Below are 13,193 nucleotides of genomic sequence, written 5' to 3' on the forward strand. Positions count from 1 at the left end.
CTTGTCCTGGCCTAATGGGGCTGTGACAGTTTTTCTAAGTCCTGCTTAGAAATATGTCACTGTCCATGTCCCTTTGTGCTGTCAAAGGAGGCTGCGCAAACCGCGTTTGTCCAAGGGCTGTGTGAAGGCCCCCACGCGGAGCAGCTGGAACACGGGCTGATGAAATTACGGGGAATTCAAAGCAGCCAGCGTCGCCCGCTGTCTGGCTTCATCAAGGGGACTGGCCTCGAAGGGAAGTTTATTCCAATAATTTAGAGGATTAGGATCTGACACCCTTCATTAGCGATTTGACATAAGCAGAAAAGACAGATCCTGCAGAATGGCCGCACAACGGGAAGGAACCAGCTCAGGCGGGGAGAAGGCAGCACCCGCCCGGCTGGGAAGGGGAAGGGTCTGGGTGTGGAAGCGAAGGTCCCGTGGCCGTTTTACAGTCCTGTGAGATGGCGAGCTGTGTTCCTGAAGGGGAAAGTGGATGTGGGGGAAGGAGTGGCCTGGGCTCAGGCCTCAGTTTCCTTAGCTGCAAAGTGAGATTACCTTCAGGATCCCTTCCATCTCTGATGCGTGTGGGGGCCACCCCACCTACTGTCCCCGGGACACAGCAGCTCCTCAAGGCCCTCGTGGTTTGGCCTTGGAAAGGTGCCTTTCTTTCGGGGCTCTGTGTGCCTCCGCCCCCTACCCCCAGGATCGGGTGACCAACTAGAAAACACTCAGACTGCAGGCTGCTCTGTGGCATTTTAGATACAAGCCATTTGCTGCCAAATGGGGGAGGAATCGCCCCCAGCCCCTGGCAGCTTCTGGCTCTCTTCCCGGCCCCTCCACAAATATAGCCCCTAATGTTTCAAAAATTTCTTGTCCAGTCTGTGAAAACCAGAGTTTGGGCTGTGCCTTGACAGCAGTTCTGACAGATGGATGGGGGAGGGGTGGTTTTAAAAGGCCCCTGCCCACACCCAGCAAGCTGGTGTCCCTGTTTCCTGTACCGTGGTGGGGTAGCTGTGCGACATGGGCAGGTTGCTTAGCCCCTCTGTGCGTCCTTTCCTCCGATCTGAAATGGAGGTGCAGTTTGTTGTGAGGATTAAATGAGACGATGCGTTCACAGAAGCCACACGTGTGAAGAGCCCAGTGCCTCTGGCAGCTGGTACCACCAGGACTGCTCACTGTGTGTGACCCTGGACAAGTCGCTTGCCCTCTTGGACCACAGACCTTCTCCTTGGGGAAGTGGGGGAGGCCAGACAAGGCTGGCAGTCGGAAGAGCAGCTGCGGTGGTCGTCAGCGAGGGCAGCTGGACTCGGGCACAATCCTGAGACACTGTGACCGCGGGGGTCCTCTTGGTGTGTGGATGGAAGAGGGAGGAATGTGATCCGTCCCAGCCGCCGGGGGAGCCAGAGCATATCTGGTATGTGTCTCTGGAATGATTTGGGGAAAATTAACCGAAGTTGGAACTTAAGACGCAAACTGCCCTGGACACAGAGGTACGGAGCTGTCCCCGCGCACACCTCCCACAAAGGGCCAGGGCCGGAGCAGGAGTCGGCTTACAGGGCACAGCGCGGCGCAGGCCCGCCCTGGAATGGCCGTGAACTTGTTGTTTTTCCACGTCATTTGCTCTCAAATGTGCTATCAAGCCGGGCGATGCTAACCCGGCGGCTGCAGGTCCCTCCTCGTAACAAGCGATTGTGTGTTCTTTAGAGGTGGCCAAAGGGGAGGAGGGGGCCCGGCCCCAAGGAGGTGGGGGAAAGGGAAACAAGCCCTCCTTCAGAGTGAGCTTGCGTGTCCTGGAGCCAGCTCCCCGCAAAGCACATGCCATTTCTGGCCCTTGAAGGGGTTAAAGGCCTCCTGGAGTCAAAAACAAGCAGGTGTCCCACCGTGCCAGATACGCTGCCTAAACTGCTTCCAGCTTCTTTTTTTTTTCCCCCTTCTGCAATAAGTCTGTGATCAGCCACGGGACAGAGGCGCCAGCAGCCTGCCTGTGACAGGCATCAGGTTAGCTGGCTCCCACTCGGGTGGCGCGCCCAGGATATAAATCCGGGCGCGGGCCCCTGCTGTGGCTCCTCTCCCTGCACACTCAGGAGAGGGAGCTTCCTTCCAAAGACCTTTCTTTTATCTGAAGCCGCACAGCCCGGCAGGCTGTGCTGACTTGGTGGAGGCAGCAGCGGCAGAGCAGCCTGAGCAGGAAACCTGCTGGGGTGGGGAGGGCAGGTGTCTGCAGCCCCTGAGAAGAAGGCCCTGGTGGGCCCCAGACCCTGGCATCGTTTCAGGGGAGGTCTCTAGCCGCCCCAGCCTGCACTATGTGGGCCCTAAGGTGTCGCCGGTTCTGGTCTCGCTGGGAGCAGGTGGCAGCGCTGCTGCTGCTGCTGCTACTGCTCGGGGTGCCCCCGCGAAGCCTGGCGCTGCCGCCCATCCGCTATTCCCACGCCGGCATCTGCCCCAATGACATGAATCCCAACCTCTGGGTGGACGCACAGAGCACCTGCAGGCGGGAGTGTGAGACGGACCAGGTGAGTGGGGTCCAGAGACCAGAGATGGACCACGTGAGCCTGTGAGTGATGGGGGTGGGAGCCATGGGGTGGGGACTGTGCAGGAGTGTGAGATGGACCAGGTGAGTGGGGTCCAGAAGCCACAGTGTGAGATGGACCAGGTGAGTGGGGTCCAGAAGCCACAGTGTGAGATGGACCAGATAAGTGGGGTCCAGAAGCAGGAGTGTGAGACGGACCAGGTGAGTGGGGTCCAGAAGCTGCAGTGCGAGGTGGACCAGGTGAGTGGGGTCCAGAAGCAGGAGTATGAGACGGACCAGGTGAGTGGGGTCCAGAAGCAGGAGTGTGAGACAGACCAGGTGAGTGGGGTCCAGAAGCTGCAGTGTGAGATGGACCAGGTGAGTGGGGTCCAGAAGCCGCAGTGTGAGATGGACCAGGTGAGTGGAGTCCAGAAGCGGGAGTGTGAGATGGACCAGGTGAGTGGGGTCCAGAAGCCGGTGTGTGAGATGGACCAGGTGAGTGGGGTCCAGAAGCCGCAGTGTGAGATGGACCAGGTGAGTGGGGTCCAGAAGCCACAGTGTGAGATGGACCAGATGAGTGGAGTCCAGAAGCGGGAGTGTGAGACGGACCAGGTGAGTGGGGTCCAGAAGCCGCAGTGTGAGATGGACCAGGTGAGTGGGGTCCAGAAGCAGGAGTGCGAGGTGGACCAGGTGAGTGGGGTCCAGAAGCCGCAGTGCGAGGTGGACCAGGTGAGTGGGGTCCAGAAACCAGAGATGGACCATGTGAGCCTGTGAGTGATGGGGGTGGGAGCTACAGGGTGGGGACCATGCAGGAGTGCCCTGCAGGGCCCAGGAAGGTGAAGGAACACAGGCCCCGTTCACCTGGAGAGAAACAGGGCACCATCCTGTCTATTAACACCGAAGCCTGGAAGGAGAGGTGGGAGAGATGGCCCAGTTCATCAGGGACTGGAGCCCAAGGATTCCTCCTTCATGCGTGCTGAGGGCTACTGTGGGTCAGCACTGTGCCAGGCATGTCGTGTGTGTTGGCATGACATGTCAGCATGATGGGCATCAGCAGGCCATTCACAGGTGCGAGAGTGGACACAGAGCCAGGCAGGTGTCATGGCCAGTGAGGGATGAGCTTGGAACCCATGTCTAACAACAAAGTTTTGGTTGCACTGGACTCCAGGCCACCTCCTCAGGAGTTTGGACCCTGAGCCTGAGAGCAGGCTAGGCTGATGGCAGGCCAAGCAGGAGCAGCTCTGAATGGATCTCTGGTGTCCCTGGGAGGAAGGAGACCATGTTTCAGCCTCCCAGCTTCCTTGGTCCTGCCTTCTGCTCTGTATCAGAGGGCACTGCCGCAGGGCAGGGCCAGTCCTCTTCTAGCTCCCAAGTCATTCCCGAGGGCCATTCCTGCCCACCCCCTCTGGGGCAACAGGCTGTGGGACCTGCACCTGCTCCAGGCAGAGCTATTTCCTGCCCAGTCTGGCCAGCTCTGAGGGCAGCACGGAGTCTTCCAGGGCTCCAGATCCAGGCTGGGGCATCCCCAGGGAACACGAGAGACACTGGTTCCCCCGTAGATGCCTGGTTACCCGCAGGAGAGCAGAGGGCTGACCTGGAGAGGGTGGCCTCAACCTCACAGTGCCCAGGGACAATTCTTAGGCCTCCCAGGACAGATGCTCCCAGTGGGCAATGGTGGTGCCAAGTGAAAGGAAGATAAGAAGTCGGGAGGAATGGCGGCTGCTCCTATCTGGCCAAGGTCACATCATTAGTTGGCTACATTTGCAGGCACAGCCTGGCCTGATAAACCAGGTAGGGCTTGGGGATGGTGAGACTCTGGTGGATTTTGTGTGTCTTGGGGAGAAGGCACCTGTGGAGGGCTGGGTATCCAGACAGCCCTTGGGGACATTCTGGCCCCCTTACACAGAAGTGTTCTAAGGACCCCCTCTAGGTTCCCTGTGGCCAGAAGTACCTTCCCTCTGGTGCCCAAGGAGCCAGCCTTTCATGGACCTCCGGGTACTGCATGTCTTAGGGAATGGGATGAGGCTCAGGCCAAGGAGAAGGTTCTCCTGCTCCCACTCCCTCTCCTGCTCTCCATTCCCTGCGGGGTCTCTCTCCCTTAGACCCAGCTCTGAGAGCTGCCCATCCCTGTCCCAAAGCCTCCCCTGGTGTGGCCTAGAAGACTATGCCAAACAAGGGCTGCAAAACAAAGTCCCCATTCTGAGCCGAAAGGGGTAGAACAGTAAGCAAGTCAAGCAAGCAGGCTCCATGCAGCCAGGGCGGGGGGAATTTTCCCCCTCTTAGCTGATGTGGAATGTCAAAGAGGCTGAAATAAAAGTTGGAATGACAAGAGGCCAGCCCTGGTGGGGAGTGATTCACAGAGTTACTACCTGGTGGAGGATTAGGAGCGTTGCCTGCCTGCCCAGTGGGTACGATGTGTTATTGTCGAAAACACCACGTGAAATCCTTGTTTGTGTCGGCTCCAGGAGTATGCTGCTAATTTCGAGGAATTAAACTAATGCTTTACGTGGCTCCACAGAATATCAGAGGGGATTACGGCCTGGCAAGTCCTCGCTGACGGCCTTGCTGACCTTTGCCACACAAGGGGACTTTTTTTCTTGTTGCTTTCCCCGTGAAAGGTCCCACACGGAGCTGACACCTGGGCCTGGCACAGCCTGTGGCTCTGAGACCTGGCGTGCGGGGCCTGTCACGCCCGCCCTGACTGTTGGCTGTGGATCGATCTGGGCCCTCTCACAGCCTCTGTTCCCCGTGTGTGTCGGTCTCCTTGAGGGGAGGAGAGGTGTGGATCACCTCGGATAAAGTCCCAGGGGCATTCCCCGCTTAGCGTCTGATGTGATCTCTTCCAGTCAGCAAGGCATCCTCACTCGCATAGGAAAGAGATGACAGGCAGGCCTACTTGTTCAAGCTAGACCTCATTTGTGCTATATGATGCAAGAGAAAAAACGCCATTTCTCGATCCCTTCCACTGGGAGCTTGGAGCCTTGTTCTGCCGCTTCCCATCTCTGCGAACTTGGGCATCACCTCTCTGAGTTTCTGCAGTCTCATCTGTAAAATGGTTGTAGGAAAACTTTTCCTCTTAGAGTCTTTGGCCCACCCCTTCCTACCCTGCTAGCTGAGTGACCTTGGGAAAGTTACTTAGCCTCTCTGTGCCTCAGTCATCATCTGTAGAGTGGAGATAATGGCTGTACCCACCTCTGGCTTGTGATGAGCGTATCAAGCTCACAGATGTCAAAGTTCTTACACGAGGGCCTGGCATGTAGGAGATGCTACGTATGCATTTGTTATTATTTTCAAGTGTTTTGCTCCCACTAGATATGAGTATATGTTAGTTCTCCTCCCCACAAACCATGGGGTAGGATAGGGAGCCCCTCCTTGCCTCCTTCTCCCTGTTCAGGCCACTCTCTCTGGCTCTTTCAGGAGTGTGAGACCTATGAGAAGTGCTGCCCCAACGTATGTGGGACCAAGAGCTGCGTGGCGGCCCGCTACATGGACGTGAAAGGGAAGAAGGGCCCAGTGGGCATGCCCAAGGAGGCCACGTGTGACCACTTCATGTGTCTGCAGCAGGGCTCTGAGTGTGACATCTGGGACGGCCAGCCCGTGTGTAAGTGCAAAGACCGCTGCGAGAAGGAGCCCAGCTTTACCTGCGCCTCGGATGGCCTCACCTACTATAACCGCTGCTACATGGATGCCGAGGCCTGCTCCAAGGGCATCACGCTGGCCATAGTAACCTGCCGCTATCACTTCACCTGGCCCAACACCAGCCCCCCGCCACCGGAGACCACCATACACCCCACCACAGCCTCCCCAGAGACCCCTGAGCTGGACATGGCGGCCCCTGCGCTGCTCAACAACCCCGTGCACCAGTCGGTCACCATGGGTGAGACGGTGAGCTTCCTCTGTGATGTGGTGGGCCGGCCCCGGCCTGAGATCACCTGGGAGAAGCAGCTGGAGGATCGGGAGAATGTGGTCATGCGGCCCAACCATGTGCGTGGCAATGTGGTGGTGACCAACATCGCCCAGCTGGTCATCTACAACGCCCAGCTGCAGGATGCTGGGATCTACACCTGCACAGCCCGGAATGCGGCCGGGGTCCTAAGGGCCGACTTCCCGCTGTCGGTGGTCAGGGGGCATCAGGCTGCAGCCACCTCAGAGAGCAGTCCCAATGGCACGGCTTTCCCGGCGGCCGAGTGCCTGAAGCCCCCAGACAGCGAGGACTGTGGCGACGAGCAGACCCGCTGGCACTTCGACGCCCAGGCCAACAACTGCCTGACCTTCACCTTTGGCCACTGCCACCGTAACCTCAACCACTTTGAGACCTATGAGGCCTGCATGCTGGCCTGCATGAACGGGCCGCTGGCTGCATGCAGCCTGCCCGCCTTGCAGGGGCCCTGCAAAGCCTACGCGCCTCGCTGGGCTTACAACAGCCAGACGGGCCAGTGCCAGTCCTTTGTCTATGGTGGCTGCGAGGGCAATGGCAACAACTTTGAGAGCCGTGAGGCCTGCGAGGAGTCGTGCCCCTTTCCCAGGGGGAACCAGCGCTGTCGGGCCTGCAAGCCTCGGCAGAAGCTCGTTACCAGCTTCTGTCGCAGCGACTTTGTCATCCTGGGCCGAGTCTCTGAGCTGACCGAGGAGCCTGACTCGGGCCGCGCCCTGGTGACTGTGGACGAGGTCTTAAAGGACGAGAAAATGGGCCTCAAGTTCCTGGGCCGGGAGCCGTTGGAGGTCACCCTGCTTCACGTGGACTGGGCATGCCCCTGCCCCAACGTGAGCGTGAGCGAGACGCCGCTCATCATCATGGGGGAGGTGGAAGGCGGCATGGCCATGCTGCGCCCCGATAGCTTTGTGGGCGCGTCGAGTGCCCGCCGGGTCAGGAAGCTTCGCGAGGTCATGCACAAGAAGACCTGTGACGTCCTCAAGGAGTTTCTTGGCTTGCACTGAAGCCCCCCACCCCTCCCTGGCCCCCTCCCTGGCCTTCTTCCACCTATCCACCCCAATGCCTCTCAGCAAACTGGGCGAGTTCAGATTAGACAGGCTTGGGACAGCAGGGAAACATGAGCCGACGTGTCAGAGAAAAAGCCACAGAGGGTCTCAGATCAGCGTCTATTCTTTGGGTTCAATAAGGGGTTCATATCCTTTTTAGCTGAGGGGGACAAAAGGAGAAGTCAGCGGCCACACGGAAGTTATTCGTGACCACCAGCTCGCTCAGACATTCTCCTCCTCCCCTCACTGGCCCCACACCCCTGGCTCTCCCAGCCACCCTCCCCTAGCCAGTCTCCCAGCAAGGGTTTAAGAGATGGCCGCTGTGTGCTGGTCACAGGAACAGTTGAATGGATTGGCTTGCAAAGGGGGTAGGTGGCGAGAGATAGGAGGGCCCAGGGACTCATGGGACACCTTTCCCACAGCCTTCTCGATTGCTGTGAGCAGAGGCCACTTGGGGTTGGGGCATGGGCAGTAGCAAGCTGGAGGCAGAATCCAGCCCAGCACGTGACTTGCCCTGAATGGAAGCTGCTGGAACGGGTGCCTTTGGGTGGTGGTCAGCTTGCCTCTGAGGCCACTACGGCACCAGCAGAATATACATATTTCTTCTCCTTGGCTGCATTGGTTTGTCGATCTAGTTCAGTTCAACTCAGTGGACGTTCTCTGAATGCTTACTGGGTGCCAGGACCACAGAGAGATGTTAGTCACTGCCCAGCTCTTAGAGCCCCAACGCAGATGCCCTCATCCCAGGGCCCCCAGACACACCCCTCTGCTGGACTCACAACTGTCTGGAGTTTCTCTCTGATGGATGGTGTGCTTTCATATGCCACTGGCTTCCTTGGACATAGAGCAGACAAAAGCCCCGGGATCTGTTTGGTAGCAGGAGAAATGAAGGAAGATGAAAAAGCAGGCAGGGAAGGGGGTAGTAAAAGACTGAGAGAGGAGGGAGGTGGCTGGAGAAGGAAAAGGAACATTGCTCGATGCTCCCATCTGGTGGCGGCCTCGGGAGCCCACAGGAACCTGGAGGGAGGCTGTCTGTGAGACCTGGGCAAAGGATGTGGCAGCTCGTCGGTGATATTTTTTGTGTGTTTCCAGACTTCCTGTGTGATCCTGGCCCTCTGGCCGCTAGAGAGAGGATTGGGAAACCCCACTGTCAGCTCTGCATCTGCCCCCACTACCCTCCTCTGCCCTATTCTGTCCCTGCCCCTCCAAGCTGAAGAAGGTCCTTGTGGGGCGTCCTCATTTCTTCCTCAAATATAAGGAGGAAGATACCAATTAAAAGCTCATAGTATCAACGGCCCTTCTTGTGTGATTCGTTTGGGTTATGATGGGGGAGGGAGGGAGGTGGGTAGTGTCATTTGCTTTGGTGACCTTACAAGAGGGAAGTCTGGCCAGTGGGAGCATCTTTGGGGGATGGAGAGACGCTGGTAATATTTGGGCCCCTTTTGCAGCTCCAAGGCCCCTTAACTGATGCTCAGCTCAGCTCTGTGAGTTAAGCTGAGGTCAGAGAGGTGAGGTGACTTGCCAAGAACACAAAGGCAGGAAGCGGTGGGGCCCAGCCCAGGTGTTCTGATCTGTAACCTGCTCTCACCCCAGCGTGACAGCACAGTTGGTCAGGTGCAGTGTCCAGACCCTTCCACCAATGGTGTCAAGTTCAGAGGCGAGAAGGTGGAGGAGATGGGAACAGAGCAGGCAAGGACAGCTGCCAGCTATGACTCACTAGGGGGCCTCTAGGTGAGGCCTGGTCCCAGGAAGACTGTGTCAAAGCCCTAGGTATGCTCAGGGCATGAGGCTTGGTTCCCAGAATGGGGACAGCAGTGCCTTTGGCCCCAGGGAGGCCCACAGCAGCTCCCCAGCCCTGGAGACGTGTTTAGCCATGGCACACCCCACAGGCTGTTTGTCCCCAAGAGACACCACTCCCCTGCACACTTGCCTGTGTTTTCCTGGGCCCCAACCCAAAAGAAGAATCCAGGCCCAGCCTAGCCTGGCCCAGCCCATCTCATCTGCAATAAGGGTGCGAGGAGGAAGTCGGGAGCAGGAAGAACAGAGGCAGAGGATCCAGGGTTTCTCAAGTTGACATCGGGAGAACACTGAGCACAAAATTTAGCCACCAAAGTGGTGTGGGCAGCAGCCACGGGCCCCCACCTTGCTTGGGTCAGGTAACCAAGGAGGGTGAGGATGGTCTCACCCTGTCCTCAGAGGCCCAGGGACATTCTGTGCACCTGCTTCCAGCTTGAGCTCTAGCACATTACCAAGCAAGCTGTGGGGGCAATTGTCCACATGCCAGCACCTGTCACCTCCCTTTTCAACCCCATTTGCACAGATATGGGACCTGAACCCTGCGGCTGGGCTGGGACAGCAGGGTCCCCAGTTGCACGTCTGCTTCCCTGATGAAGGTGTGAGGTTCAGGAAAATCCCATCGTGGGGCTCCCTTTCACCAGACCACTGCGCACATACAGCCCCAGACCTGGGGTCCCTGTCACACTCCAGCCCCACCTGGCACAGCGAGAAAACTCAGCCCGTGAAGTCAGACTTGCCTAGGTCTGAATCTGGGCTCTGCTGCTTACCTGCGATCTCTCTGAGTCTCTGTTTCCTCATCTGTAAAACAGAGGGTGGTAAGATCACTCTACAAGAGGCTCAGGAGCTGGGTCCTCTTAACCGGGTACAACTGGAAAGCCCAGGAAGGAGGACCTGGCGCCGAGTGGCTGCCCCCGCCCCCTCCCACCCTCGGCAGCTCTTGGCTCAGAACAGACCCCAGAACCGAAAGCCCTCCCCTCGCATTTCTGGGTCTTGGGCTTTGCAGTCTCAAATGTTTTACTCTGTTGCTCACAGAGTATATCCAAACTGAGCACCCACTATAGACTGATTTGGGGTTCAGAAAATATGGGCACTTAGGGAATGGGTGGTTTCGAACCTATTATAACTTCTGACCTACTACCTGGCATTCATTTTCTATCCTTGAAACCAAGCCGGGGTTCTTTCTTTCTGTTACCCTAAGCCTTATACAAAGCCTGGCATCTAGCAGGAGCTCAGGAAAGGGTGGATGGAGCTCCCAGGGCCTGGTTGCCAGCCAGTCTCGGGAGGTTGCTTTGCTCAGTCAAATCGAGGAGATTTGGCCACAGCCTAGGTGCTGGGACATAATGAAATTGAGGCCCCTTTATCCAGGCTAGACTCACCTGTCTCCTGTCTGCCCTGGATACTCACTCCTCACCTTCCTGCACCCACTTGGCTCTCTCCTTCCTGTTCTGACCCTCAGTTTGCCTCTTCAGAGGCCTATTCCTGAGCGGCCTGTCTCCAGGTCAGCCTCTGGGGCAGGGCAACTTGGCTCTTTCCACCCTCCGCCTCCCCCAGCACCTCCAGCCTGCTAGGACACTCTGCTCCATTGTCTAGCCAGCCGCTCCATAGTCTGATGTCACCCCCCCGGACAGTGGGGCCGGAGAGCAGGGATGGGGTGGACCCTGACCAGGGAAGGGGGAGAATAAGTCCACTGCATCGGTGATTGCCTCAGGCCGTGGGGAACTCCCTCCGTCCCCTTGTCCTGTTGTAAAACAGCAGCATGTGTGCGCACGTCCTATGTGCCAGGTACCAGCTCTTGTAAGCTCCACTGCAACTGGAGGAGACAGAAGGCTATTTTGTAGGTAGGAAAACCAAGGCTAGAGGGGATAAGCAACTTGCCCCAAATCAGGTGAGTGGCAGAGCCAAGACTTGAATCCTGCCAGTCTGACTTCAGAGTTTTTGTTTTGTTTTGTTTTCGAGATGGAGTCTCACTCTGTCACCCAGGCTGGAGTGCAGTGGCGTGACGTCGGCTCACTGCAACCTTCGCCTCCCGGGTTCAAGCGATTCTCGTGCCTCAGCCTCCCTGAGTAGCTGGGATTACAGGCGTGTGCCACCATGCCTGGCTAATTTTTGTATTTCTAGTAAAGACAGAGTTTTGCCATGTTGGTCAGGCTGGTTTCAAACTCCTGACCTCAGGTGATCCGCCTGCCTCGGCCTCCCAAAGTCCTGGGATTACAGGCGTGAGCCACCGCACCCAGCCCAGAGCTCTTAATGCTCATGTTATGTTGTTTCTCCTAGTGTGCAACACACACACACAAACACACACACACCCTGCTCTGGGCTGGGCAGTGTGGAGTCCTATCAGGACCCCGAATATCTCTAAAGAGACTGCCTCCCAACAGCGCACACATACCACTCAGGGCTGTTTATAACCTCACCCTGTGACAAGTATTTCTATCACACACAAGCAGTCCTGGCCTACATTCATCAGCCTTCTGCCTACTCATCCTTCAAGACTCAGCTCCTTGGGGAAGCCTCTGCTGTCCCCCGGCTGTGTGAGCACTCCTCTCTGAGTCCCTCTCCCTCCGTGTGTACTGATCCAGATCAGAATCATTGCCTAGGGCCTCCAGGAAGCTGTGGGCCCAGCTCTCAGAGCTCATGGGGGCGTTTGCTGGGTGAAACAGAGGGTCCTGGGACCAGGGGCCACGCAGGGCTGCTGCACTGAACAACCACAAGGCTAGAAGGGGCCTCTCTGGGGTCCTCCCTCTTTTTCCCAGCTCCACCTCCTGTTACCTCCTCCTCCTCCTCTTCCTCCCACCTCTCTGAGGAGTCTGAAGCTTCCCTCCTACTCTGGAGAATTTGTGATTAATGCAGGCAGAATGGGTGGCAGGGTTCCTGGGCCCTATTCTTGGCTGTGGCCTCATTCTGGAATGTGCCCTGAGGTCAGGTGACACTCCTCACTCAGGCTGTGTCAGGAGGAAGGAAGAGTAAACCTCCAGCTGGCATCTCCTGAGGGAGAGAGAGGGCAGGGTGGGCAGGTGGGCAAGTCCCTCACCCCTCTCCTGCCTGCCTCTCAGGCTCCTGAGGCCCTCGACCCATTTCAGGGTCATGTTGGAGTCCCTGTGGTCCCGTCCCAAATTACCCCGGGACACAGAACTCCACTAGGTCTCCAGCAATACTCTGGCCACCCTCAACCCCACTCGGATGAGGGAAAGCAGAACGCAGCCCAACATAGACTAGCCTGTCCTGGAGGTGGGGCCTCTTCCCAGGTGTCTGTCAGGGGCAAAGGGGGCACTTGCGTGCTTTCGGACCTTTTCAGGCCTTGAGGACACTGCCAGAGACACGACGGGAGGAGGTGGACCCATCCTGATAACTTGTTTTCTGTTTTGGTGTGAGGGATGCATCCAATTCTGTCCATAGTCTAAGCAAGAGCAGACAACGGTGATTTTATCTCCTTTCTGTGTGGGTAGCCTGGAAGCGAGGAGGGGCCTGGGGTTTTCTCAAGGACCCTGGACAGGGGAGAAGCACAGTGCCAGGAGTGGGGTGGACATGAGAATGCTAACCCCTGCGCCAGGCACTTTACGTGGACTGCCCGGTTGAATCCTCCCAACCCTCTGAAGGCGCCATATTATTTTACTATTTCACCACTTGGCAGATCACACTCTAAGCTGCAAACTTTAGGAGGGCAAAGACCGTGCTTTGTTCACCTATACGCCAAACACAAGCCTGACCATGTTCATTAAGTGTTTGTTGAATGAATGAATAAATGCGGCAAGCCCTATAGGCTTTATGGAGGAAAAGAGGCCCTCATAGGTGCTATTTTACAGATGCTGAATCAGAGACTCTAAATGTTTAAAGGGCCCAAGGCTATAGGGTCATTAAATGAAAGAGCCAAGATTCAAAGCCAAGTCTGTCCGAATTTGGTACCTGTACTCTTATCATGATATTACAT

General features: G+C 57.1%; 1 protein-coding gene across 2 annotated transcripts; it reads left to right on the forward strand.

The window, feature by feature from the left end:
- Positions 1–957: 957 nt before the first annotated feature.
- On the forward strand, positions 958–8,765 carry WFIKKN2 (WAP, follistatin/kazal, immunoglobulin, kunitz and netrin domain containing 2). 2 transcript variants are annotated; one of them, XM_012503297.2, is made up of 2 exons: positions 958–1,393; positions 5,906–8,765. In XM_012503297.2, exon 2 carries the CDS (start codon positions 5,975–5,977, stop codon positions 7,424–7,426), a length of 1,452 nt encoding a protein of 483 aa, XP_012358751.1. In that variant the 5' UTR covers positions 958–1,393; positions 5,906–5,974; the 3' UTR covers positions 7,427–8,765. The 2 variants fall into 2 exon arrangements, with proteins under 2 accessions (XP_012358751.1, XP_003272312.1); XM_003272264.3 differs by lacking the exon at positions 958–1,393 and adding an exon at positions 1,771–2,492.
- Positions 8,766–13,193: the final 4,428 nt, after the last annotated feature.

The sequence above is a fragment of the Nomascus leucogenys genome, chromosome 14 (genome assembly GCF_006542625.1).
Source record: "Nomascus leucogenys isolate Asia chromosome 14, Asia_NLE_v1, whole genome shotgun sequence".
NCBI lineage: Eukaryota > Metazoa > Chordata > Mammalia > Primates > Hylobatidae > Nomascus > Nomascus leucogenys.

What these genes read in the sequence shown, in the direction of transcription:
- WFIKKN2 (XM_003272264.3), top strand. Translation starts at nt 2,283, where the DNA reads ATGTGGGCCCTAAGGTGTCGCCGGTTCTGGTCTCGCTGGGAGCAGGTG. An exon ending in GGGAGTGTGAGACGGACCAG is followed by an intron (nt 2,493 to 5,905) that starts GTGAGTGGGGTC and finishes TGGCTCTTTCAG; the next exon opens with GAGTGTGAGACCTATGAGAA.